The sequence below is a fragment of the Chenopodium quinoa genome, unplaced genomic scaffold (genome assembly GCF_001683475.1).
Source record: "Chenopodium quinoa cultivar QQ74 unplaced genomic scaffold, ASM168347v1, whole genome shotgun sequence".
In the NCBI taxonomy this organism is placed as follows: domain Eukaryota; kingdom Viridiplantae; phylum Streptophyta; class Magnoliopsida; order Caryophyllales; family Amaranthaceae; genus Chenopodium; species Chenopodium quinoa.
In genome coordinates, this window is record NW_018743977.1 from 3,349,821 (window position 1) to 3,376,626 (window position 26,806).

At 40.7% G+C, this 26,806-nt stretch overlaps 1 protein-coding gene across 1 annotated transcript; it reads right to left on the reverse strand.

Moving 5' to 3' along the window:
* Positions 1 to 1,075: 1,075 nt before the first annotated feature.
* Positions 1,076 to 10,916, reverse strand: LOC110689806 (macrophage erythroblast attacher-like). The gene is made up of 7 exons (XM_021866619.1): positions 10,468 to 10,916; positions 7,750 to 7,944; positions 5,976 to 6,098; positions 3,921 to 4,106; positions 2,451 to 2,584; positions 1,566 to 1,752; positions 1,076 to 1,453 (listed from the first exon to the last, which is right to left on the reverse strand). Exons 1-7 carry the CDS (start codon positions 10,804 to 10,806, stop codon positions 1,352 to 1,354), a joined length of 1,266 nt encoding a protein of 421 aa, XP_021722311.1. The 5' UTR covers positions 10,807 to 10,916; the 3' UTR covers positions 1,076 to 1,351.
* Positions 10,917 to 26,806: the final 15,890 nt, after the last annotated feature.

Below are 26,806 nucleotides of genomic sequence, written 5' to 3' on the forward strand. Positions count from 1 at the left end.
ATTGGGGTTTCTAAAAAGAAATTTATTGGATGAAATATAATAAAATAGGTGATTTTTTTTTTTTTTTTTTTGTAATATTAAGTGAAATGGATAATATGTACGTGTGTTATTAGTAAAAATAAAAAAATTGCAGAAGTGGAAGTTATTTTGGAGGATTATTTTTGTTCTTTTTTTAAAAAAAATAAAAAAGTGGTGGAAGTTATTTGGAGGATAGTGCAAAAAAAAAAAAAAAAAAAAAAAATGAGAGTGCATGAGAATCGAGTATTGAGTTTTTGTAGAAACCTCATTAACTAACTCTTAAATTATATAAAAGTAAAAGATTTTTTTCAAGGGACTTCAATAACTACTAACATTTCACTCTGTCTTGAATTCTTTCGCGTAAAATATATCCCGAGCATTGGCATGGGTATGCTCTAGTTGGAATAATTTCAAAGAGTCATGCTTTAATAAATTGGTTGAGCAAAATCCTCATATTGAACCCAGTTAGTGAAATTGACAATATTTCTACTCAAGCTCTTGTTGAACATAGTGTTGGAGTTTTGTTAAAGCCTGATCAACACATGAACCAAGGAGACTTAACAGGGAAACATGAAACAATGCATTTTGCAAACTGGACTACCAACTTCGTTCATACAAAGTATATTATGGGCAGAGGATTAAAATATGCTCCTCCAGATTTTGAGTTGGACTCACTAGATTCACTATGAAGCTTTAAAAGTTAACCTGGTCTTCACTATATAATTAGTGTATTAGTGTGCGATCATCTCATAGGCTTCGCTACAAAAAAGCAGGGCTTCTGGATATCACAAATGGTCCCGTAACTTCAGGATAAGGGGTGCTCTCTTATGCTTTGATTAGGGAAGTAATGTGCAGTAAAATACTTTACGATCTCTTGTACGGAGTATACAGTAAAAATAGAAGGTTTCATTATCTTTTGATCAAACATGTACTGTTGAAGTGGTCATAGCAAACCTGATCAGAGTAAAAGCTATCTCAAAAACCATCATCATCCTTCTAAATGGGAAATGCAGTGGAGAAGCCATTAAAAATATACAGACGTCCACAACTGCTATCATCACGACTCAACTGCTTGATAATCTTTGAGGCAGCTGAAAACTCAATTTTATAGCCACGCAGTAATCTACTGCTTATATAAACATTCACATACTGATAAACAAGAATAGCAGCATCAGCAAAGAAAATAACAAATTGTTCAAATTGCCCTTTTGATATGTACATGTGGTTAGCTGCCAATCCTCCAACGGGTGACAGCCAAAAAAAAAAAAAAAAAAGAAAAAGAAAAATCTATTCTTGTTGACAGTCTTTTTACATAGTTGTTCAAGGTATGATTCTATGAGATGAATGCCTTAGCAAGATCAGAATAGTTGCAGACCACACCTGTCCTTGGGCAAGTAATTTTACCATTATTCCTACGAGCCATATCCTCGAGAGCCTGCCAAAGCACAATCAATAAAATGAACTATGGTTACAAAAAGGAAAAAGAAATTTTAAAGAAGAAAGCTAGCTTAAAGAATAATCATTCCACTAATGGACTATACACAAACCTTAGTGCTGTAGACATAGCCATTTGGTAAGACCATAGGTGGATTTTCAGTATCCATCAATTCTTTTGTTATGTAGCAGACAATTTTTGAGTGTTGCTGCTTCGAGAATGGAAGTGATACTGCCAATTTACGGAAACTTTCCTGAGACAATGGATCATCTTTCGGACAGTCATCTTCATAGCAAAATCTAAAAGAGGTCAAGGCACAACATATTTCACTGGACCTAAAGGGAATCAAGATGCAGTTCTCTGCAATTTAGCATGCAAGTGAAATCCATATTCTAGTCTTGAAGATAGCTCCATAGACTGCATTTGGGCTAGTGTTCATAGCTTCAATGAAAAGCAGCATGAACAATATATAGATGTGAAGCATGTGTCTAAAAAGTTAAGTCGTAGTTATCACCGACATGCTTTGGATTTACTTCCTTTCTATTTAGCTTGCTGCTTTTACAGTTCAAGGACTCTCTAGAGGACATGAAGGTTAGGTTCAAAAATTTTGAATCACAGAGGTCTCAGACATTCTAAACAGTAGCAGAGACAATAATCTAAGGAGAAGAGTTGATTTACTATTGTCCTGAAATATATTTCGTAAGCACCTAAAATCTATATTTATGTTAAAAGGTGACTAATATTACATGTTTAAAGGAAAGCATAATGTAGGAGCAATTCTATAATGGTGATAAAAAACAAGGAAAATTGCGTACTTGCACAAGCAGTCAAGCACAACAACAAAGCCTTAGTTCCAAAAAAAAAACCTTGTTATTACATCGTCTCTATGTTAGCTCATATTTAAATTTAAATTTAACACAAAACCAACAAAAATGATACCGAGTATTTAAAGCAGATTTAAAAATTAAACTTAAATAAAAACCAACAAAAAGGATACGGAGTTTTCAAAGCAGATAAGCCAGCCTGCAAATAGATATTTAACAATGGTTCAAGGGTCATGCCATACAATCTGTAGAATTCCTGCTTGAAAAGGTCCACCAGGTGGTCCCATTGCTTGGGTTCAAAAAGGACCTGCCAAGAGGAAAAGGAGGCAAACATCAAGTATGAGTGAAGTAGAATTATTCTGTCCAGAACACCAGCCATTTTTTTTCTTTCTTTTTAGAAAAAATCAACCAAGATTAAGTGGTCACAACGACACCCAAAGAATTAGCTTCTTATGATAACCTGGTTGAGAGAGTCAATACATTGTTATAAAAGATTGAATGGGGTATGCGAGCTTGGTTATAGTAAGGCCTGGCTGTCAAGCTAAAGCTTGCCTATATAGTGAGGGCAGTCTCCCTCTATAATGAGGCAATTTGACCACAAGACCTCAAACCCCACAAAAGACTGCAAGAAGTTTTTATGCAAGGAAAAGAAATCAATTTATCAAAAGAGACAATTGAACTTCACTGGCTTAAGAAAATCACAAACAAACATGCAAACAATCTGTCCCACGTTCACCCAATAACCCAATGCCTCAGGATCTACTTCACATATGCTCTTCGTAGAGGCAAGACAGCAAGGGAAATTCACTTAATTCTGTTAGCATTTTTGTCAAACTTGTCTTCGATGAGAAGGTGGAGTCATTTACTGAATGAGAGGGAATTATCTACAGTACAATGGAGCAAGAGCTTAAAAATAAGAGTGGGTTGAAAGAGAGAATCATCCAGAAAAGTCTCTTCTCTTTTCACGTATAAGAGTTTCCTGCCACTTTAAGGCTTGGAGTAGCATTGCCAAAATTAATTATTTAATAGTGTCAATTAATATGACTAAATTATCAGTTATTCTTATTTTTTAGTTTCTTCTTTCTTAGCTGAAGATTAGAAAAAATTTCCAGTCTACTACACAATCTCCTTTACAATCAGCTAGACCCATTTCTTTTCGTACCTTCGTCCCAGACTTATATGCATGTCCAAACAATACTCAAATAGCATATAGATGGCAGGATGTATAAACAAGAACATACATGCAAGTTTTACAATCCACAAGAAAAAAAATTTCCAATGGGAATGTTAGACTAGGGAAAGGGTTGGGAACATCAAACAGTGTTGCTGAAACACCTGTACTAAAACAATGTATAGTATCTAAAACTGGATGAAGAAATAAGAACAGAAGAAAAACAACAGAAAACAAAGATATGCTTGTGAGCATCTCATACAGATTTATTACAGCTCTGCACACTACAACAGTGGCAGTTTTGAAACTTGATGCGTGTGTGAGTATCTGAGGTCATCTAACATAAAATGTGATTACTCCAAAACAACAAAGTGACGAGAGCAAATGAAGCAGTTGCACATACAGAGTAATATAATACTGATAATGATACCAAAATAGAGAAACAAGCAAAGAAGCTGGTCAAGAAACTGACCTTGTAGGTAGCACACTCTGTACTGCTCTTAAAAGCAAGTGTCGCGAGAACTCTCTGCAACTCTTTCATATGTGTTGCTCCCCATGGTGCTAGATATTTTTGGGCGTATCTAATTGCACGCATATTGTTATCAGCTCTAACCAATTCTATGAACTCTTGAAGTCTTAGCTGAAACTCAAATTTGCTCTGTAACCAAGAAAGAGGGTAGTATTAAGCTACATTATCTTTTATCTTTGTGTGCAGGAGTGTTAAAGCATATCACTAAAGTGACGCATATCATAAGCTAAAAACAAAAATAAAAACCCGTTCAGAAATTATTTTAGAGAATACTAGATCATGAATACAATGTTCATTTTCTCAAAAACCATAGATGAGATAACTGCGTATTGACAATTTGTTTGATACTAACAACTAAATTTATTTATTTTTTCAACCAAAAAAAAAAAGAAACACTCCACTCGAAGGGTTCGGTCTCATTTCTATTTAGGAATGCTTTAATTTTCATAATTATTATTTGCTCCTTCTATGTATTTGATAATCTATTCTGCAAAAGCTAAATCTTACTGGACTTTCCCATTTTCCTTTATGTGCGTAAAAGGTCAACTAGAAAAACACTCTAAAATAGATTGAACTTCTGAATGCCACTATTTCAAATATCTATTCCCTATTATGAGAGTCAAACTATGATCAACCATATAAATTTTCAAGACTTAGAACACAAATGCAACACCTATGGCTGGATGAAAATCCAAGGTAATGCTTCTAGCAACTTCTACAATTGTGTACACCAACTACACATGGTTTTGAATTTTGACATAGTGTAAGTGATATTATTGTAAGATTGCACAAGTAAAATTCAATATAGCAGTAATGGATTATTATTTATACTTATTGCACTCATTGCCTTCCCAATATCAACACTTTTGACGATGAAATCTTGCATTTATCTAAATCTTGATGTGACCCTCCCTTCCACTTGTCCCCCATCTCTTCCTGACCCCTCATATGATAATGCCTCCTCGGATTCCACTAATGGATTAAATTTTTTAGTAGGATATCCCAACAAAACAACACATTGAACTAAGCGACTCCTAAACTAGCAGACTAAAATATCTGACAGAGATCAAGAGCTGTAACAAGCTTCACCATAGACCCTAACTGATGTGATAGCATTCCTTGATCTATCTCTACATGCTTTCTCAGACTAATTGCATGGTTTGCTAATTACATAACAGTGAGGTTTCATGTATCCGAAAAATGCCCTTAATTTCAGTAATACTTTCTTAAGTAAATTTATGAAAGTAAGATTAATATTCTGTTAGTTTATCGGAGTGTTTCCTATTATCACTAGGAGAAGGATTCACAAGTTTTGGTCTGATTTTCTTATGCCGTACTGATTAGCCTAGCTTCCCAAACTCACTAGGAGTTCAGTAATTTTTGCAGGTTCTTTGTTTGGTATATGGTTCTGCTGAATGAGTCTTGGGTGAAACTTTCTTAAACGAGCACCAGAATTTGGCAAAGCGGTATAAGAAAATATTTACTAGTTGGGGCCTTCAAGCAGAGCCAGCTGACTTATTCTTAGCAGTACAAGCATACTTAACATTATCAGCCCATACTTCCTCATGCTCCACCCCCACCCCCTTTCTCGGAGAAAAAAAAAAAAAAAAAAAAAAAACAAAACAAAACAAAGACTCTGTTAACTGAGAAATGCTGAAAAACACATACTAATTCATGGAAAATTTCCATGGTTAAATTCCAAGTTCCGGTAGACATGGTACTTAGCTACTTACAGTCTTAGAGAGCAGTTACAATTTAATTCTTAGTAACAGTAGACATACATGAACAGAGTATAGCAACTGTATTACTGGGGGCCTATATCAGCTTTTCCTACAACCTGATCTCAGGCAAGTTCAACCTTTGGCCTTAGCTAATAGCAACTTAACAGGTGAGTCATAATAAACTATGAAGTAGCAAATTAAGACAATAGTTATTCCTTATATACTAATTCAAATTCGCAGGCATCAAATCATGATACAGTCTGTACTTTGTACTTACCTTTGACTTCTTCAGCCTAGACTTGTTGTCAGCACACCAGGCTAATGCAGGAGCTACCTCTTTGTTTTGAAGAGCTTCAATAACCCGTCTAGCTTCATGAAATACATCAATATCAACAAGATCCTGACATAAAAAGGTCATTTCAACTACATTAGTGAAAACTGCAGTAATTTTCTTCTAAACTCAATAGAGCACAAAAGTTTCTGGGGTGTCTTCTCTGACATGAAAAGATTATTTCTTTTATTATTTGTTTTGGAGGGAGAGGGGGGGGGGGATGGGGGGTTATTTTGCTCATATCAAAGTCTTAAAACACCAGTTCCCTGAATATTCAAATTTTATGTGTACTACACGAAACACAAGTAAATTCTTATCATTTTTTAAGAAAGACTATCAGTAAGAAATTCAAGAAAAGCCAATTCTAGATCTGTCATTAACTTCTCAAATTATAATTAGCTTTAGTTCTTGCAAGAAAATAAAAAAAAAATCCTTTTCAAGCAATTACAACTCAATATATATGAACTTGTCCAGCTCCTTTAGCAGTCAAAGAGGATATACTCTCAAATTAAACATATGAATAGTAAAAATGGAAGAGCCACATTGTGAAAATAAGATAAATACTGTACAACAATAAACTCATGAAAAATATATTATAATGAGCAAATAGATGTAAGAACAAAACCAGAGGAAAAAGGATAGATATCATAAGTTGTCTTCCTTACAGCCAAAATTTAGATTAAATATTAGCCCAGTTCCATTGAATATCCCCCACTAAGCAACTTGTAAAATCCCCCGCCACCTTAGCCCACAACAAAGCTGAAAAAGTTATACTATCACACAACGAACCAGCACTAAAAGCAGTTACATATTTCATTTTAGCCACAAACGCCACAATAATAATAAAAAAAATTAAAAAAGCATTTTGCGAAAACATGTTCTTCTCCTTCGCTCTTCCAAAGTCCACAAAACAGATCTGTAACTGATCCAGAACAGTATCTCTATGCACAGCAAAAAACCTCCCCTAAATATTGCTAGCCATCTCACAATGAAGGGACATGTGTGAGTTCACCTGATCATCATTAACCAAAAAATTTCTCTTTTTATAAGGGCTTTTTGTTAGTTGATATTTACTTGTTATTGAAGAATGGAGGATGGGAACAACCATTTTCTGTGCGTTCCCCTCGATTATATAACTGCTGTAAAACCTAGAGGATGTTCTGTAGGTTATAATGATGTGTTCCTCATCATTATAACTTACAAGCATCCTCTAGATTGTGCAGCAGTTATATGCAATAAGAAACAATATCTCACTTTAAATAGCAATCAGATATGCAGTGTTGAAGAGCTGCTAATAGCAGAAAATCCCTTGGTTCTTAAATGAGGTAAATTATAGATGAAAGGGATATGCCTCTCCCAATATAAAACAGCTTTAGCGGATATCTCTCCAAAGTATCAATTAGAAAGGATGGCATGATGTTTGTCATCGATTCTAGCAAAGTTTTGTTCACTGAACAAGGTTCAGAGTCTTTAGACATGAACTTAGGCGACTTTTAATCTGTTCTATAGAGATAATATCATCCTTCGTATGTAACTTACTGTGAACCCAGGGAGATTTTGGAGGGAGACCTGATACATATCTGATGGTGACTAATCAATGTCTTAACAGTAAATAAAAATGAGGTGGTACCCCAAAAATATCAAATAAGCAAATTGATAAAATATAAAAGGTTGCAGCAATGAATTTCTAGAACACTTAAAACTAAAGAAAGCAAGATACCTGTATATTGCTAGTTTCAGCCAACTTTGCAGCACTCTCATAATACGACATACGAAGCATATAGTCCACAAGAATCCGTTTCAAACGTGTGTTGCTCCATTCAGTTAAATTATCTGCATCTGCAGATTCCAAATGGTCTAGTCGAGTTCGACATCGTTGTGCTTGCAAGTTCTCTACTCGGCTTTCTTCCTCTAGCTAATTTACCAAACATGATTAACAATAAGCACCATAACATCCAAAGAAAAAAAAAATTATGCAACATGAAATAAGCTATGAGCTTTACTTCCAAAGCATCAGATATAGTATAACCACCAATTCTTCTAACATTTGAAAATCATTTTTTGGTTCCTTATTTCCTCTTTGTACACATTAACCAATAACCTAAATTTCTGACAAGAAAAGTTGATACCCATGGTTAAGCAACAAAAATTATGCAAAACCCATGGATACAGACATACAGCCAAACTGACAAAGAAAACATATTACAGAGCAGGTACCACTAGAGCAAGGCTTTTCCCCTTTAAGAAGGGGCATATAGTAGTACAAAGACTATAAATGCAGAACTAGAATATATCTTCATGATTACAAATACTGAATCAGTAAAAAATACTCCATCCCTAAATAAAATTTTCATATCACTAAAATTTTCTCCCCATTAAAAGTCTCATTTCTCCACTATCTTCTATTATACTTCGTATTCACCTTTAGTCAAACAAACCCCACTATTTCTTTTGTATTCACCTTAGAACAAAACCTCACTACCTTTTTAATTATTTATTTATTATATTTATATGCACCTTTAATCAACCAAACCCTAATATTCACCTCTCCCTAATATGTGCGCATTGGGAAAATAGGACTTTTATTTAGGGATGAAGGGAGTAATGAATTAAAAACAAGTTGAAAACAGCCATGGATAGCACATGAAAAAGTGATATTTGTTGACACACAATATATCTCGCCATGGGAAATTCTACTCAACATGGTTCTACCCTTTAGTTAAAGGCCATTAATACGAAAGCCAGGATACTAAAAATTTAAACCAAGCAAGCCCAATCACATGAGAGAAATCTGTGAGACATAAGGACGCCCCTTTTAACAATGCAAAAGGATATGCAGTTGATCTCCATAAGACACCAAATCCTAATATGATACTCTAGTTGAGTCCCGTTTAACTCAAAACAAGTCCTGCAACAAGATTGTTATTTACGATAACAAAAAACATTTTAATACACGAAGGAAATGAGAAATTCACTGGCTTAGCTTTTTGTGATGGACTAAAAAGGAAACTCAATTCTCTAGAAGCATTAATCTTACAATTGTTGTCTATATTATTAAATTAATTACATTCCTGATGTATGGATTACTTAGCTGTAGATAAAATGAAGAGTCAAAATATGGGGAAGAAAAAAAAATTACAGTGCTTGAGGGAAATGCACATGCACTTATGAACATATGAAGTATCTAGGCTTTATCCCATTGCACATGAATTCCTGAGGTTGAGATTATGAGTTTCTGTAGTAAACTAAATTCACAAAGAGGCTGTTTGGTCGGGGAGTTTCAACAAAGAAAACAAAAAATGGTTCCTTTGTTTCCTTTTTCTGTATTTTATTCATATATTTAGCATCCCCTTACCCACGTCTCCAATGAGTAATTGGTATGAGGTAAGAGATTAGCATGCTCAGGAAAAAAAAAAGGCAATCAAGTTGAGGAGCTTGACCAACTGAATTCTATTTATGATATAGTAGCACGAGGTAATGAAAATGAATCTATTTCCATAATTACCGTTAAAGACATAAACATAAAGCTATAAGCATCAAACTAATAAAAGCTTCATATTAGAAAAAACTCAGTTCTGCAATATCAATTCAACATGCAAGTGCTGCAAATAAAGAATATTGCTGTCTACAAGAGTACACCAATGAATTGCTAAGGAATAGATATTTAGACCAAATTACGGTCCACTTCGGTGAACCAAACAGCAAACAAAAGCAAAGCCTTGGTGTGAAAATCAGCTTTAGTATGATAAGCTGCAGTCAAAAAAGCTTCACCCATGTGTCCCAAATTCCATTTTGTCAGCCAAGAAAGCAATTCTACTATAAACAGATTTTCACTACCAAAATTATTGAAAGAGTCGATCAAAATTCACCAAACCTATACCACAAGAAACCATTTCTAGAACCCAACATCTGTTCTTTTTCTATAAATAACACCATCATACTACATAAAAAAAAATAAAAAAAAAAAAATAAAAAAAAAAAAAAAAACCCTCCCATTTCGCATATTTGATTGCTCATTGTACTTTATTTTAAAATTCACATACTTGTAGGGTTATATTAGTGAAAGTGTGTGTAAAACACTTGCAATCAACATAATCTTTACAATGTGTATGCCAATTAGCTTAGTTGGTAAGCATTTAAAGTCTCAGGCACTGGAAATTTGTCGAATTTTGTCTACATCACTTCTCTTCTAGAATCTCACAATAACAAAAGTACAAAACCCAAAATAAAACCCTCCTAATTCACGAACACTAAGAATTATCAAAATTCTCCAACTGGAGTGGCCAATTAGCTTAATTTATCTAAACCCGTCTACATCACTGCCCTTCGAGACTCTCGCCAAACCCGAAAAGTAATTACGAAACACAAACCCCAATAAATAACCAATCAACCATTATCACCCAATTTGTAAAAAAGAAAGTACTAAGTAGTGTGATACCTTTCTCTTGAGACCTTGAAGACGAGAAACAAGAGAAGAAAGATGAGAAACGGCGTCGTCCCGAGACAAATCAGAAGAGGAAGAATCAACGGCGGAAATGACGGCGGAAACTTCTTTCTCAACGGCACGATGATTAGCACGAATGGTCTTCTTGTAGTGTTCAAAGGGTACTCGTAGAAATTGATGTTCTAGTTTGAGTGAATCCGACAAGTGACTCAACTTGGATGCCGGAGTTTCCGAGGTTGCCGGAGTTGATACGGTGGAAGAGAGGGTGGTGTCGGTGGATGATCCGATGGAGGTTGTTCCGGTGTTGCCGTTGGGAAGTGGGTCGATCTCCATTGGAGAGGAGAGACTGAGATTGGAAGGTATGGAAATTGGAGATGGTGAGAAAGGTGATGAATTGATGACGGTGTTAATGGTGATAGGTTGGATGTATGATTGGATGAGTATGAATATGGGAAATTAAACGATGTCGTTTTGTTTGGTGTAATTGGGAAGCTTTAAGAGCTGGCAAGAATGAAGCCTTTCATTGAAATAAAATACATACAAGTAACAAATTTAAGAAGCTTAATGCAATACAGAGGTGTCAATTCGGATGATTTGGTTGGAATCGGTAGTGTCAAGTTGGGTAGGGTCATATCGAATCGAGTCTAGTTCAACATTGAATCATGCTAAATCATCGTGTTATACAAGTCGAAATCTGAATCGGATTACTTTCAAATCAAGTCGGGTGAAATTTTGACAACTCAGCCTAACCGTGAAGAAGGGGCTCATTGACCTAATGAATTGAAGTTGATATTGTGAAACTATAAATTCAGATGAATCAAACAAATTTTTATGTGAGTATTTTGTTTTTCTTATGTATATATCGAGAAGATTCAATGAACAAATAAAAAGACAAGAAAATGTACGAAAACAATATTTTTATTTATAATTTGGGGGTTACAACTCTCATATATATAATCCTGGGCACCGTGCCGTGCCGGGCCGCCGCGGGCCGTGCCTGGCGGGCCACGGGCTGGTTCGTGCCGTGCCGGTCGTGCCGGCGGGCCCAGGATTTCGTGCCGTGCCGTGCCGGCCATTTTCACAGGCCAGCCCACGGCACGGCACGGCCCTCGTGCCTGGCGGGCTCGTGCCGGCCTGCGGGCTGGTGCAATTTTCATTTTTTTTTTTTTTTTTTAATGACAACATTATAAATTAATAAGTTTATAATGTATATAAGTTATAAAATTATAATTATAAGTTTTATAAGGTAACTTATAAGTTTATAACTTATAAGTTATAAGTTATTAAGTTATGAATTTTATAATTATAAGTTGAATATTTATGTTTTATAATTTGTATATTCAATATTTATATTTATATATTTACTTTATACTATTACTTTAAAATTTAATGTTTATGATTTATTAGTAATTGGTATAATTTTATTTTTTTTTTATATGAATTTACAAATTGTAACAAAACGGGGAAAAAAGGCAAATTGGACTTTGGATGTGAATAATGCGTACTTTATATTATTATTACTTGAGTTGAGAAAATTGTACAATGATAACAATGATAAAAATCATACAATGATGGTATTAAACAAAAATTGGAAAATGATAAAATTGATATTTTTAAAATCGTACAATATACAATAATTGTCTATTCTTCTTCTCCTTCTTCTTGCTCGTCTTCATCTTCGTCTTCGTCTTCGTCTTCGCCTTCGCCTTCAAGGTCATCGACTAGTTGCATAGATTGGGAACTAGCCGAACCCGAACCGGAAGCGGAGGTTCCTTCTTCGTTGTCGTTGTGGTCGTAAGAACGGTCTTGTGAGCGATTTTCCGCATCCAACCAATCTTTGAAACACACGCACATTTCTAGTGTTTCGGGTTTTAGACTTGTTCTTCTATCGTCTAAAACCCTTCCGGATGCGCTGAAAGCTCGTTCGGAGGCGACGGAGGAAACTTGGATAGCAAGAATGTCTCGTGCCATTGCCGCCAAAGTTGGATGCTTCGAGCTTTGTTGTTTCCACCATGCAAGGAGGTCGAGGCTGTTTATCTCATCGTCGTCCATGCCTTTGGTGAAGTCGTAACTCAGGTACATCTGCAACTCCGAGACGTCGCTTTGCGTTCTCCTGATTGATGAATCACCTGAAAACCTTGAAATCAAGTTAGTAGCTTGTGAAAATAAATGTTTGGCCTTCTTACTTACGTTTTTGGATGGTTGGGAAGGCCCTGAGCGAGGAACGGTGCCATATTTGGCTTCATAGACTCTATATAAAGCAAAAAACTGATCCTTCACATTAGTCTTATAGTTTTCTACATCATCGTCAAGAAACATGCATTGAAAGTAAATGTCAACTAACATAAATGTGTTTTCATACTTTTGCCTAGGATCTAATATGGAAGCAAAAATATAAATCAAAGGAATCTCACTATAATATTTACGCCACTTTTTTTCCATTGCTGGAAGATACTGATCATAATCACTTTGATCGCGATGATCAGCGAAAAGTTGGGCGAGTAAGCATGCATTAGAAAGAAAGTTTTGAGCACAAGGATTGTAAACAGTAGAAAAACAATACGTCATGTTATATAATAACTGTAAAAATTGCATATATCTTTCACAGTTTTTCCAATCATCATCATACAAAGCATTTTGTGGAAATTTTTGGTTGTAAAATAATGTTAACGGGCCCTTGTACTCAATTGCCTTTGTTAACATGTCATAGGTGGAATTCCACCTAGTTGGGCAATCGGTTCTAATTTTTATTACCCTTATCTTTTGTTGTTTTATAAAACTCTTCCATTCTTGGTATCTCATGTTAGAGCTATTAATAGACATAATAGCATCTCTGATTTTGCTGTAGTATGGGCCAATTGCCCGAACTCCATCCTGTACACATAAGTTAAGTACATGGCAAACACATCTAGTATGAAGAGCTTCACCGTCTAATAGTACATCGGTTAAGTTTTGTTTGATAAGATTAGCTGTGTATGTCATAGAGGTTGCATTATCAAAAGTCATAGACATCATTTTATCTCGAAGGTTGTATTCGTCTATTGCTTGCATTAAATGGTGAGCAATGTTAATGCCGGTGTGTGGGTATTCCAGCATTTTGAAATGTATTATTCTTTTTTGTAACATCCATTGATCATCTACCCAATGGCAAGTCACACATAAATAGTGATATTTATAACCACTATCCCAAGAATCGGCTGTTAAAGATACTCTACAGTTAAGGTTACTCAATTCGGCTTGTAACCGGACTTTGTACTCTAGGAAATTTTTCATTGCGGCGGAACGAACGGTTTTCCTAGAGATTCTTTTATGTTGGGGTTGTAGTGCTTTGTTAATGTAGGTGTTGAATGCGTCACTTTCCGAGAAAAGAAAAGGTTGTTCGGCGTGTACTATCATTTTTCCTAGTTCATCCCTATCCCTCTCATAGTTGTATGTAAAGCCGTATGGATGGAATTGGGAAATTTTGGGCTGGGTTGGATCACTAGCTGGTTTTGCACAAGCTTTCATGTGTCTAGATAAGTGTCCCGTCCCGTTTTTGGTAACTGCCGTGAATACACTATTACATGTTTTACATTTTGCCCATTGTTCACCATCTTTACTTAGGACAAAATAACGCCATACCTCACTCCTTCGGTTTTTCAAAAGTAGCATCTCAGTTTCGGTTAACCATTCATGATGTGTGTGATGGTTAGTAGTGGGACTAGTGGGAGTGGCAGTAGAAGGGGTAGAACCGGAGGGAATTCGGGTACTTTCTTGGCTACCTTGGCTAGAACAATAGTTTTGTTGATTACCGATATAATTAGGTGGAAATTGGTATGGTGGTAGTGGAAATTGGTTTAGTGGTGGTGCTGGAAATCCCGACGTATTATATGGCTCATAGCCCGGGGGGAAGTAAATGGGGTCATTGGTTTGACTCGTAATTTGGGGGCTCGTTGTATTTGGTGGTTCCCTAGAACTACTACTACGGATAAGTCGGCCTTTCCCCCTAGACCTAGATGATGGGTTGTTCGATGTCATAATTAACAATTAATTTTTTAATAAAAAGTGGTTAACTATAATAATAATAATTAATAACAACAATTTTAACAATAAAAATATCAATAATATTAATTAATAACAACAACTATAACAATAACAATAACAACAAAAATAAATAATAACAACAATTGTAACAATAATAATAATTAATAACAACAATTATAACAACAACAATAACAATTAACAACAATAATAATTAAACAAGATTATTCTAATAATAACAATAAAACAATAATAAATTTAAGATTAGTTTAGATCTTACAACCGTGCTTCAACGCTCCACTAATTACGATTACGAACTTTTTAATTTTTTCCGATATTAGGAAAATAATTAGAGAATTTAAGAGAATAATTAGAGAATTTAAGAAAATAAGGATTATTAGAGATTTAGAGAATATAAGAGATAAGAAGAAGAGATTGTGATTTTGTGATTTGGGAATGAAATGGAGGTGAGTATTTATAGAATTTTTGGCAAAAAACTAGCCGTTTTATAGCCGTTGGCCCGCGGGCCGTGCCTGCGGGCCAGCACGGCGGGCCATGCCCGTGCTCGTGCCGGGCCGTGCCTAGGAATTCTCAACCGTGTCCGTGGCACGGCCCGTGGCACGGAAGTTGAACTTCGTGCCGTGCCGTGCTTGACTTCGGGCCGTGCCGGGCTGCGCCGAACGGCGGGCCGTGCCGGGCGGCACGCGGGCCAACCCGGCCCGTGCCCAGGTTTACATATATATCATGATTCCTCCCTTCAAAAGCCTAAGTTTTGATACTTGTTTATAGTAAGTTGTCTTTTTGGCTTATTCTGATTTATGTACCTACAACATCCGATAATAAGGAGAGTATGAGGTCTTTATGACTTTATGGGAGCCCTGAGGCCTTAGAAATAACCTTCTCTATTATAAAAAAAAAGTCGAAGGTTAAAAAATACTCCATAATATGATCAACTGAAAATGGACTAACCATAGTTAAATTAACATACCCTCATTACCATCGGCACCCGGCCTCCTCCCCAACCCCAACCCCATCACCACTTAGGAACTCAGTCGCCCTTGCCCCTACCCTTAAACACCCATTCTCCCCTGCCCTTCTCCCTTCCTCCTCGAACCACCCAACTACACCGCCCCACCTTGAAACCCTCCCCTCAAAATCCTCAACCGCCCCTCCTCCCAACAAAACCATCAATTGCCCTCCCCTTACCCCTAAAACCCTCGACGTCCCTTTCCCGGCCCTCCCCTTAAAACGAATTTCCCTTCGGTATTCCCTCTATCCTTCTCATACCTCTTTTAGTAGGGATACGAAAAGAGTGATTGAGGGTTTTAGACGGAAGTGGGGAGATGCAACTAGGTTGTTCCGAGGGGAAGGAGAGGGACGACGTGCTTTAGGAGTGGGATTTTTAACGGTGGGGGAGAGGCGGGAGAGGGGTGGCTGGGTATTTAAGGAAAGGGGAAAGGGTGCCAAGGTGGTGAGGGTGTTAATCGATTAGTTAACTATGATGAATCATTAAAGGTAAATTATGTTAGAATTTATTAAAATAAAGCTAGACTAGAGAAAGATTATAACTTCAATCTTTCTCATATATTATGTATAGTATAAATTGCAATAAACAAGTATATAGAAACAATGAATTTATTAATAATATATGAGGGTTACAACTCTCGTAAATCTCTTGATTCCACTCTTCGAATGACAAGGGTTTTATATTTGTTTATAGTATGGTGTCTTGTCAGCTTATTCCTTACAATGTACCTACAATTTTTGATAGTAAGAGAAGATGAGGTCTTTGAATTATGTCTTATTCCATTTGAGTCTTATTAAACCCTAGAAACGACCCTCTTATATAAAGAGCCCTAGATTAGAGAATAATATACTTACAAAATAATCTATGACATCTGAAGAATATAGTAAAGTGCAATATAAAAACAAGATCAAGAACTAATAAGATGAAGCCTTAAAATAAAATATAAAAAAAACAAAAAAACAAAGATAAAATAGTAAAGTGCATTAAAATAATTCCAAAGTTTAATTTGTTAACTCCGATCCTAACTAAGTATAAAGAACTAATAAGATGAAGCCTTAAAATTAACAACTCGTCAAAGATATATGGAAGTGTTTCGGGGTTTTTGGAGTCCCTCTGGAGAGTTACAATTCCAAGAATGCGCGTCGACCGTCTATACTTGCAAAACCACGGAAACTCTGGTTGGGTGGAGTTCCGCCTCCGACAATCAAGTTAGAACGTGTCCAGATGTATAAAAGTGCGGAATGTAAAGGTTTTTCTCTCGGATTCCGAGAGACTTCTGCAATTAAAATTGCTCGGGTATTGTGTGTATATTTATGAATCATGTAATAAATGAGGATTTTCCTCTATTTATAGTGAGAGGAGATCGGTTCTCCTTTCATTGGTTAGAGTGCCATGTGTCACCAGAGGGTTGGTTCTCTCATAACCTCTCTGATGCTGACACGTGTCAGCACGCGATTGGTCCACGTGGACAGGGTATTTTTACCCTAAACAGGAAGCATTATCCAAAATCAGTTTTCACGTGGCACCTGTGACAGGTGTCATGCTATGAGAAGGTGACGTTTCGTCTCCTTCTTTCTCTCTCTCTCTATCTGTTTTTTTTTTTTTTTTTTTTTTTTTTTTTTTTTGAATTCGAATTGGGAAGGTGACGGTTCGCCTTCTGGGGTTCTCTACAAGTAGAGACTCCCTCCTCTCATTTTCACACTTTGCAAATTTTTGTTGAGAAAATTTTCTGAGAAAGAGAGCTCTGATACCGGCTACTAGTTCTTACGCAACCGTCTTCCTTTTCCTCACTCAACCGGTCACCGTTTGAGTGCTCTTCATTCAAAACTTATTAAAACCGCCTGAGGGTCTTTTGTCATCCCCCTAGCTTTCAATACATCCACAACCGGTCAACCGTCTGGGGATCTTTGGACTGGTTCCCTTTGCTTTCAATACACCCACAACCGGTCAACCGTCTGGGGTATCATCAAGCAACGCTTCAGAGAAACAGTTGGGTTGTTCACCAATTTTCAATTGCTCTTGAAGAGGGTACATCCAGGCAACTAGCAAGCAACACAAAGATTTCCGGCTGCTGATCAGGATAGCCTACTTTCTCCATACTCAAAGCATCTTCAAGCTACCGTCTCTACCCCTTGCAACTTTTTTGAGTTTTTCCGGTTTTATAGCTTGTAAGAATAATGAACTCACCCAACACACACACGGCACGCCTAGGACAGTTGTCAGCCGGTCACCGGATACGGCTGAGTCTAGGACTGGGGATGTCGTCTGGGGGTGTTTGGACCACTCTTACTCTTCTGCGAATCCGACCGTCTCTGTTCATGTGAAAGACAGAATGACTTGGACGAGACGGACGACTGTAGACCCCGAATACCAGTCAGACGGCTCAGCCGAAGCTCCGGCTGACATTGTACATTATGACCATCCCGATGTACCTAGCACGCCCAGTGATAATATATTGGAAGAGTCCGAGGGTATATGCGGTGAAGAGACCGTCCAACAATCAGACTCTTCAGAGTCTACCATGGAACCGGATGCCCCCCAAGAGGATGAGGAGGCGTATAAATGGCCCTCCATCAATAATCCAATAGAGGCGCACATGACCGCCAGGGATGTGGTCACTCTAAACGCCACCTTACCCGGGTTTTTACAGAAGCGCCCGGTTGGGGTAGGATGGGAAATTGTTGTGCCGCCTGTAGAGGCAATCGTCGTCTGGGATGACAACCTTGATCATGCCGACGATTATTTCGGCTGCTATGAGGCGGCATTCAAAGCCGACCTCCGGTTCCCCCTCCATGATACAATAAAAGCCATTCTAAGGGGTTACGACCTTGGTGTTTGGCAGTTAACACCCAATTCTTGGGTGAATATATTAGGATACATTGCCGCCTGCGAAATGCAGAACATAACACCTAGCTGGGAGGCGTTTGCACATATGCACTACCTCAGCCGTGCCCCAGGCGGCTGGAATGCGTGGTATACATTGACCACGCATCCGGAATACATGATGACGCTTGACAAGCCGTCAAAATGGAGCATCTGGAAGAGTAAGTTTTACTTGGTTTCTTCCCCATCGTTGCGTCTAAACCACCGGTTGCGTTACTACAATAAGCACCCGGCTCTCCTTGGAATGAAATGCGCCCTTCCTAGAGTACCCGAGGAGGAGGCTTGGGCGCAAATAATGGAGACGGGGCTCTTTAAGAAGACCTCCCTGCCTTTGGATGATGGGACTGAAGTCATTATCCCCAAGAACTGGGTCCCTCATCCGGACTGGCTAAAGGACGAGGCGTTCCTTTCCGCCTGTGGCCTTAGCACAATGTTTAGACGTATGTTGACTGATAACCAGTACTTTATGCCGCCTGTATCATACTTGAATGACATTTGACTTTTTGATTTTCTTTGTAGAGAAAAGATAAGAGATGGTGCCTCCTGAGAAGACGCCTGCTAAATCTGCTGCTCAGATCCAGAAGGATCAGTTGGAAAAGAAAAGGGCCCAGCTGGCGGCCAAGGATGATGGGGTAAGTGCCGACTGAGCTCTTTTACCGTTTGTATGGTTTGATGTCAACTCTGATATTAACCGGTTGCTTTTGTTGCTTTTTTAGACGGGGAGCAAGAATGTTCCTTGATCCCTAACCAAGATGCTAAAAAGACCGGGCAAGGAGCCCTCCTAGCCTCCTTCCAAGTCTAGGAGGACTCCGGCTGCCCCTATCTCTTCCGGCAGGCCGCCGGTGCCTGAGAGGCCCACCTCAGCAGGCAAGAGCCTGAAAGACCTTGGCCTAAGCACAGGGTTGGCTGAGGTTGGGACGAGGGAGCCTGAAACTCCCTCAAGCCGGCTGCTTGCTGTAGCGTCCGGTTCCAATGCTGCTGGGGGTCGGATGACTCTTTAGCCTGAAAATGAAGGTATGGCTCTCATCTTTGATCCCCCCGGCCGCTTGGGCCTATGCGAGTCAAGTCCCAAGCTACCCAATCAGGGGATTCTTCAGGCAACCGGCAGAATGTAGGTGCCGCATATGCTCAATACTTAACAAATAAATCTGTTGATGTAGATGCCCCTTCTCGTTGGCATGACCTCCAACAGTACGCCAAAAGGATGCTGAGGACCCTCACCCGGCCCGAAAAAGGAGGCGGTGCCGGGTGTACACCAGGTCAACATTGATCGCATCAACTCATTGCTCGTTGAGGTAATTGGCCGGTTGGGGTGCTTTTGTACAATTTTACTCTTTTGCCACTTGAAGCATAATTGAAAGACTAACCCTTTTCCGGCTGGTTTTGCAGGTGATGTTAAGAGTAGACGGCCTCAAGGTTCCCTTGAGGAAGAAGCAAGAGGAGGTAAGAGACGCCAATAGGCGGGCGGCTGACCTTATTGATGTTACTCAATACAACAAACATCAATACAACACCCTAATGTATGAAATTCAAACTAAAAGCCGGGAGATGAAACAGGAGGAGAAAATCAACGAGCTCACGGCTGCTGCTGAGACGGCCAACAAGAAGGCGGCTAATTTTGAGCTGCAAGTGAAAAACCTTCAGGTTGATGTCAAGGCGCTGGGGGATGCTGACAAGGAGAACGCTGAGTTGCAGTCAGACGTCAACCGCCTAAAGAATGAGCTGGCCTAGACCCAGGCGGACCACAAGGAAAAGCTGGCACCTGAGCAAGACCGGTTGATCTCTGAGAATGAGCGCGACTGTGAAGAGCGCATGAAGATGGCCTGGTTACTTATCCACCAGGACACCAACTGGGCTTTCTTTGACTTGCGGTACAAGTACTCCACTGAGGTGTTCGATGCCCAGGCCCTCGGAACAGAGAAGCCAACTCCCTTTGAGGAATGGGCCGGCATTGTTGAGGAAGAAGAGGAGGAGCAGGCGGAAGAACGAGCGCCAGGTGAGGCTAACGAAGCTCAAGCCCAGCAAACTCAAGACGCTCCTCCATCCGGCCAGGGCCAGATGTCTCAACTTTAGCAGCAGTGACTTGATTGTTTCTTTTTCTATCTCCGGCCTGTGAGCCGAGTATTTCATGTACTACTTTTCCCCGGACGTAGTTCCGGATGACAATGATTTGATTAATATAATTTTCCGACTGAGTCGGTTTTTCCTTTGATATAATTTGCTTCAATCTTTGCAATTTTTCTAGTATGCTCGTACAAATCTTTTTATTTTTGCAATTTTTCTTTTTGGAATTTGACTCAGCACATGCGGTATGCCAGATGCATTGGCTTTACCTGCCCCTGGACGGTTGTTTGCTTGATATTGCCCAATCCTAAGCAGACAGTTGTCCAAACAAGCATCCGGACATATAGACGAATTCACCCAAATGGGCGTCGCCGGTTGCCTGTTCATGTTGGAGCAGGCGGTTTGAAAACTATCCGGCCATTGGCCTTATAAATAGATGCTAAGTTTGATACTTAGCTTGTATCTACTTAGTTTAGAGCGGACGTTTGCTCGGTTGTGCATTGCACAGACGGGACTTTGTACAAGAAACAATGAAAATAAAGCATTCTTTCATTAATATACTCTATTTACAAAGATTTACGAGTCTTTAGAAGTAGTACTTTTTCAAGTTATCTACATTCCAAGTTCTGGCTAGCTGCCTGTCGTCTGGAGTTTCCAGGTGGTAGGTGCCGCCTCTAACTTCTTCAAAAATCCGGTAGGGGCCTTCCCAATTAGGGGTTAACTTTCCTTGTTCATTGGCCCTACCGGCTGCCTCCATTTTTCGTAACACAAAGTCCCCCACCTTTAAGGGTCGTTTGTGCACTCTTCTGTTGTAGGCTCTCGTCATTCTCAGACGATATATCTCATGACGCAAGGCAGCATTGCCCCTGCGCTCCGGGAGTGAATCCAATGCTAGACGCATGGCCTCCCAATTAGCCTCTTCATTATAGAGCATGATTCGAAGTGTTGGCTCATAATGTTCAATAGGCAGGTCGACTTCAGTGCTGTATGTCATGAGAAACGGGGCTTCACCGGTTTCCCCTTTTTCAGTTGTTCTGATGGCCCATAGGACATGAGGCAATTCATCTGCCCATAGACCACCACCTCTTTCAATTTTCTTTTTAAGGCCGTCTGAGATGAGCTTGTTGAAGGCTTCAACTTGGCCGTTTGCTTGGGGACGACCGACTGATGCAAAACAATGTGAGATTCCTTGATATCCCAACCAGCTCTTGAGGGTAGGCGTTTCAAACTGAGGGCCATTGTCAAAGACCATAAACATAGGTACCCCAAACCGGGTGATGATGTTTCTCCAGATGAAGGAGATGACATCCTTTCTCTTAATGCCCTTGACCGCCTCTACCTCAACCCATTTGGTGAAGTAATCTACAACAACCAAGATATACCTCCGTCCGCCTATAGCAGGCGTATATGGACCTAGGATGTCCACGCCTCATTTTGCAAATGAAACCGGGTTGTAGATAGCCGTCAAATCAGTGGCCGGACGATGTATGAGCTTGCCAAATCTTTGACACTTATCACACTTCTTCACCATTTCCATAGCGCCTACCTCAAGAGTGGGCCAAAAGTAGCCCTGCTGTCCGACCCTTTTTACTAGAGTTTTGCCGTCTATATGTGATGCACAAAAGCCCAAGTGCAGATCCTCTAGAACTTCTTTCCCCCTTTCTGGGGTAACACATTTCAGCAGCAGCTGGAGGTAACCCTTCCTCAAGAGTTCTCCATTATGGATCTCAAAACTTGCGGCTCGCTTCTTCAATACAACCGCTTCTAAAGGTGTATCTGGCAGAGTGTCGTCTGCAAGATAAGCCCGGATGGCATCCATCCAAGTCGAGCTTCGGTCAAGAACTCCAATGGGGTCATGTTCAATGCTTCTTTTTTCCATGACTTCCTAAAAGACTGACTTAGGCGTATCACAGGAGGCGGATGATGCCAACTTAAATAACGCATACGCCTGATTATTTTCTGACTTGGGCACCTGACTTAGATGAAATTCGTCAAGTGTCCCGGCCTCGTCTTTGACCGCCTGTAGATGTTTGATCATAGCCGGATGGGTGGCCTCATAGTCACCATGGTATTGGCTAACGATCAACTGAGAATCAGAGCAGGCGTCAACTTTTCTTTCCCCTGCCGCCTTACACATACTGGCTAGCAGGGCCTCATACTCCGCCTCATTATTTGAGGCTTGGAACTTGAACCGTAGTGCATATTCATACTTGTCCCCTTCCGGAGACTTGGAAATTACGCCTGCACCACAGCCGTTCATAGTAGAGCTCCCATCTACATATACCTTCCAGACCTGATCAACATTGTCCGGCTGAGCCGACCTTGTCATTTCTACAATAAAGTCAGCGAACGCCTAACCCTTCATTGCCTTTCTAGGTTCAAAGGTTATTTCCAAACTTTGCATTTCAATAGCCTATTTGAGCATTCTGCCCGATGACTCTAAGGTTGTCATTGGCTGCTTGAGGGGTTGGTCTGTGTAGACCACCACCGGATGTGCCAGGGAGTATGGTTTCAACTTCTTGATTGCCATGAAAAGAGCAAGGCTAAAATTTTCAACAAAGGGGTACCGCAGCTCAGTATTCCGAAGAACATGGCTAATGAAATAGACCGGGAGCTGAATGACGTCTCTCTCAGCTAGGAGAACGGCGTTGAGGGCATGATCTGAGACGGCCAAATACATGTGGAGAACCTCTCCTGCTAGAGGGCTAACCAGTCGTGGCAATGAGTGGAGGTGCTCTTTCAATTTTTGGAATGCCGCCTCCGCATTTTCCCCCTATTCAAATCTAGTCTTCTTTTTTATTCCTTGGAAGAAGTAGAGGCACTTGTCACCGGCCTGGCTGAGGAATCTCTCCAATGCCGCCAGACAACCGGTAAGTTTTTGAACTTCCTTGACAGTGCGGGGTGACTTCATGTCAATTACCACCTGTACCTTTTTCGGGTTGGCCTCTATCCCTCTTTGATCAATCAAACATCTGAGAAACTTCCCAGACTCAACACCAAGCACACACTTCTTGGGATTAAGCATGACCTTGTGCCGCCTGAGGGTGTTGAATGTTTCTCGGAGGCAGCAAGGTGATCCGTCTGTAGCTTAGATTTGACTATCATGTCATCAATGTACGCCTACACATTCCTCACAAGGGTATCTAATGGAAGCCTGAATAGGCGTCCATTAAGCTCATCAAGGCATGACCGACTGTAGAGTCAACCAGACTGTCGATCTTAGGCAGTGGATAGCTATCCTTCGGACATGCCTTGTTCAGTTCTGTGTAATTAACACACATCTGCCAGGTACAACGTTTACTACCCAATCCGGGTAGTAGCATTGTCGAATGAACCTGGCATCCATCAGCTTCTTGACCTCGGCGGCTGCCGCCTGAGATCTTTCCTCGCCGTGATTCCTCTTCTTTTGCCTAACCGACTTCTTTTTTGGATCTATGGCAAGTTTGTGGACAGCAAGATCCGGGCTGACGCCTGACATCTCTTCCACTTCAAAGGCAAAAATGTCTTTGAATTCTTTCAACAGTTGGTGCAAATCTGCGCCCAACTTGGCAAAAGCAACCGTCCCCACTATAACGATTCGTTCCGGACGGCTGTCATCTAGAATAATGTCAATATTTTCACCAGCCGGCTAGGGACGGAGATTATCTGATAATTCCCCGATCAGTGATTGCTATTGCTTCTCTTTTTTGACGGCCACCAGGTGGTCCGCGTTTCTCTTTCTGTCGGCTGCTTTGGGAGCAGGCGCGGCTTCCTTGAAGTCATCAAGGTCAACAAGCTCCTCGCCTTAGCCGGCTACGGCCACAGTAGGCTTGACGTCTGAGAGATAGCACTCCCTTGTCGTCTTCTGATCCCTATTCAAGGAACCCACTGACCCATCATCTCTCTCAAATTTGATCAGCATGAGGGATGGGATGATGACTGCCTTGGACTCGTTGGACGACCCAAAATCAGATTATAGGAGGTCAATTCCTCGACCACCAAGAACTTGACGACCATGTGCCGTCCCTCCCCCTTTCTCCTAGCCGGATGGGTAGGTCAATCCTCCCCACCGGATGCACTACCCCTCCCCCAAAGCCAACTAAGGGGTGAGAGACTTTGTGCATGCTACTAGGCTTGTACTTGAGCTTCGCCAAGCACCGATAGCTGATAAGCTCAGACGAGCTCCCGGTATCAATGAGGATCTGGTGCACTCGTTGGTTGGCAACCTTACACTCGATGACTATGGGGTCATCATGAGGCCGCCTGACCTTGCCCCGTTCCTTCTCAGAGATGATGATCTCAGGGAAGGTGTCTTTCGACGCCTGGCCCTCATCCACTGAGTTGACCTCTAGCTTTCTGATGTTGTCCTTGGTGCCCCGGATGGTAGGACCCCCTCCCGCGAAACCGCCTGCTATAGTAAAGATTTGCTCTTCATTAGTGTCAGAGCGTATAGCAAGGTTGTCAGGCTTCTTGGACGGCTGTCCACTGTTTGTTCTGGGGTTACCCTTGGATTTCAGGATATAGGACTTCAAAGCCCCCTCATCTGCCAGACGGTCCAGTAACCGCCTGAGGCTATAGCAGCCATTGGTATCATGACCTATATCCTCATGGAAATGACAGTACTTGCTCTTGTCCCGGCTTTTGATGGGGCTTTTCATTGCAGCCGGTTTCTCAATAGTCAACCGGTCTTTAATCTCCATGAGGATGGAAGAACAGTCCTTGTTGAATTCGTACTTGGGGACGTACCACTTCAACTCTTTCTTTTTCTTCTAGGATGGCTGACCAGAATGATCAGCCACCCAGACTTCTTTTCTTTTCTTGCTCTGTTCTTTTTTGGCCGGCTGAGCTAACCGACTCTCTTTTTTGTTGGACTTTTTAGGGTCCGACGACTGCTTGATGGCACAAAGCTCCGTCGCCTGTATATAGGCTTCGGCTTCCATCAGAGCTTCTTGGAGGGTAGCCACCCTCTTTCTGACTAAGTCGAATTTGAAAGTCGATTCATCTTTCAGACCCTTAAAGAAGTCTGTGTAGGCAACTTTGTCAGACAACCCTTGAATATGAATTCTCATCAGATTGAACCGCCTGACATAGGACCTTATCCCTTCTCTATCTCCCTGCCGAATGACTCCCAAGTTAAGACTTGTCTTTTTGGCTGGGATGTTCATAGAGAAGTTGGACGCGAACAGGTATGCCAGCGTCTTGAAGTTGTTGATGCACCCGGCTGGCAGATTTCCAAACCATCGTTGGGCTATGCCCTTCAATGTAGCCGGGAAGCATCGACACCATGCGGCGTCATCCAACCCCTGTAAGTACATGAGGTTGGTATAAGCCATTAGGTGGTCTTCCGGGTGGTGGTACCGTCATAGGTACCAACCAACATGTTCTTAACCTTGGCCGGCTGAGCCGCCTCGGTTATCTCCCTGGAGAACGCCGACGGCTGTTCCCCAAGGTTTAGCAGCCGTAGCTGCCAGTCCATGGGCTGGACATTTTGTGCCGCCTGACCCCCAAAGAGGGCCGACTGCAAGTATGGTGATCCATACGGCATGTATGGCTATTGGGGCACGTACAGAGCCTGCTGGATAATCTAAGGGCCAATACGTGCGGACATGCCGCGTGACTGATTCTCTCGGCTTGTTTCCGAATACTTCATTGAAGTATTCTGGAAATTGTCTGGGTAAGTCGACGTTGAGGCCGACTCAGACAATTGCTGACTTCTTTTCTGCTGGATTAACGTCCGGGCATCTGAGTAAGTCCTTTTTGATCCATCCGGCTGAACTTGCCAGATGGCCTTCCTTTTCCCTGATTCAAGAAAACGGAGTTTTGACAGGTCGATCATGGGCCCGTCCGCCCCCTTTGGTTTAGGATGAGGAGAAGGCACACGATCTTTCACGTGCTTCTTCCTAGAGGGAGAAGGCTTCTTGGCCGACTGACCCTTGTTGGTGCCAGTTGACTTGTTTATCAGGTCCTTGATTTCCCCTTTGAAACACGTCATGAATTTCATGAGTTCGTCTCTTGTAACGGGGGAAGCACCCTCTGCCGCCTTGGGTGTCCCAGCCGGCTTAACGGTTAGGCTGCTTGGACCAGCTAGGTCTCCGCCCCGTTCCCTTGTTTCCTTGGAACGGGTGCGTCTTGTTCTGAATGACCCGTCTGGGGCCACATAGGTGTCGACCTCAAGGTCGTCACCACTGTCTTGGTCCATGTGGACCTCAGCTTCGGCCGTAGACCGTTTGCCTTCAGTAGGCGGTACAGACTCTTTGGATGCCATCTTAGAATTACTCTCCCCACAAACGGCGCCAAATGTTTCGGGGTTTTTGGAGTCCCTCGGAAGAGTTACAATTCCAAGAATGAGCGTCGACCGTT

What these genes read in the sequence shown, in the direction of transcription:
- LOC110689806 (XM_021866619.1), bottom strand. Translation starts at nt 10,806, where the DNA reads ATGGAGATCGACCCACTTCCCAACGGCAACACCGGAACAACCTCCATC. An exon ending in CTAGGCTGAAGAAGTCAAAG is followed by an intron (nt 4,107 to 5,975) that starts GTAAGTACAAAG and finishes TCTTGGTTACAG; the next exon opens with AGCAAATTTGAGTTTCAGCT. An exon ending in CAGAGTGTGCTACCTACAAG is followed by an intron (nt 2,585 to 3,920) that starts GTCAGTTTCTTG and finishes TCCTCTTGGCAG; the next exon opens with GTCCTTTTTGAACCCAAGCA.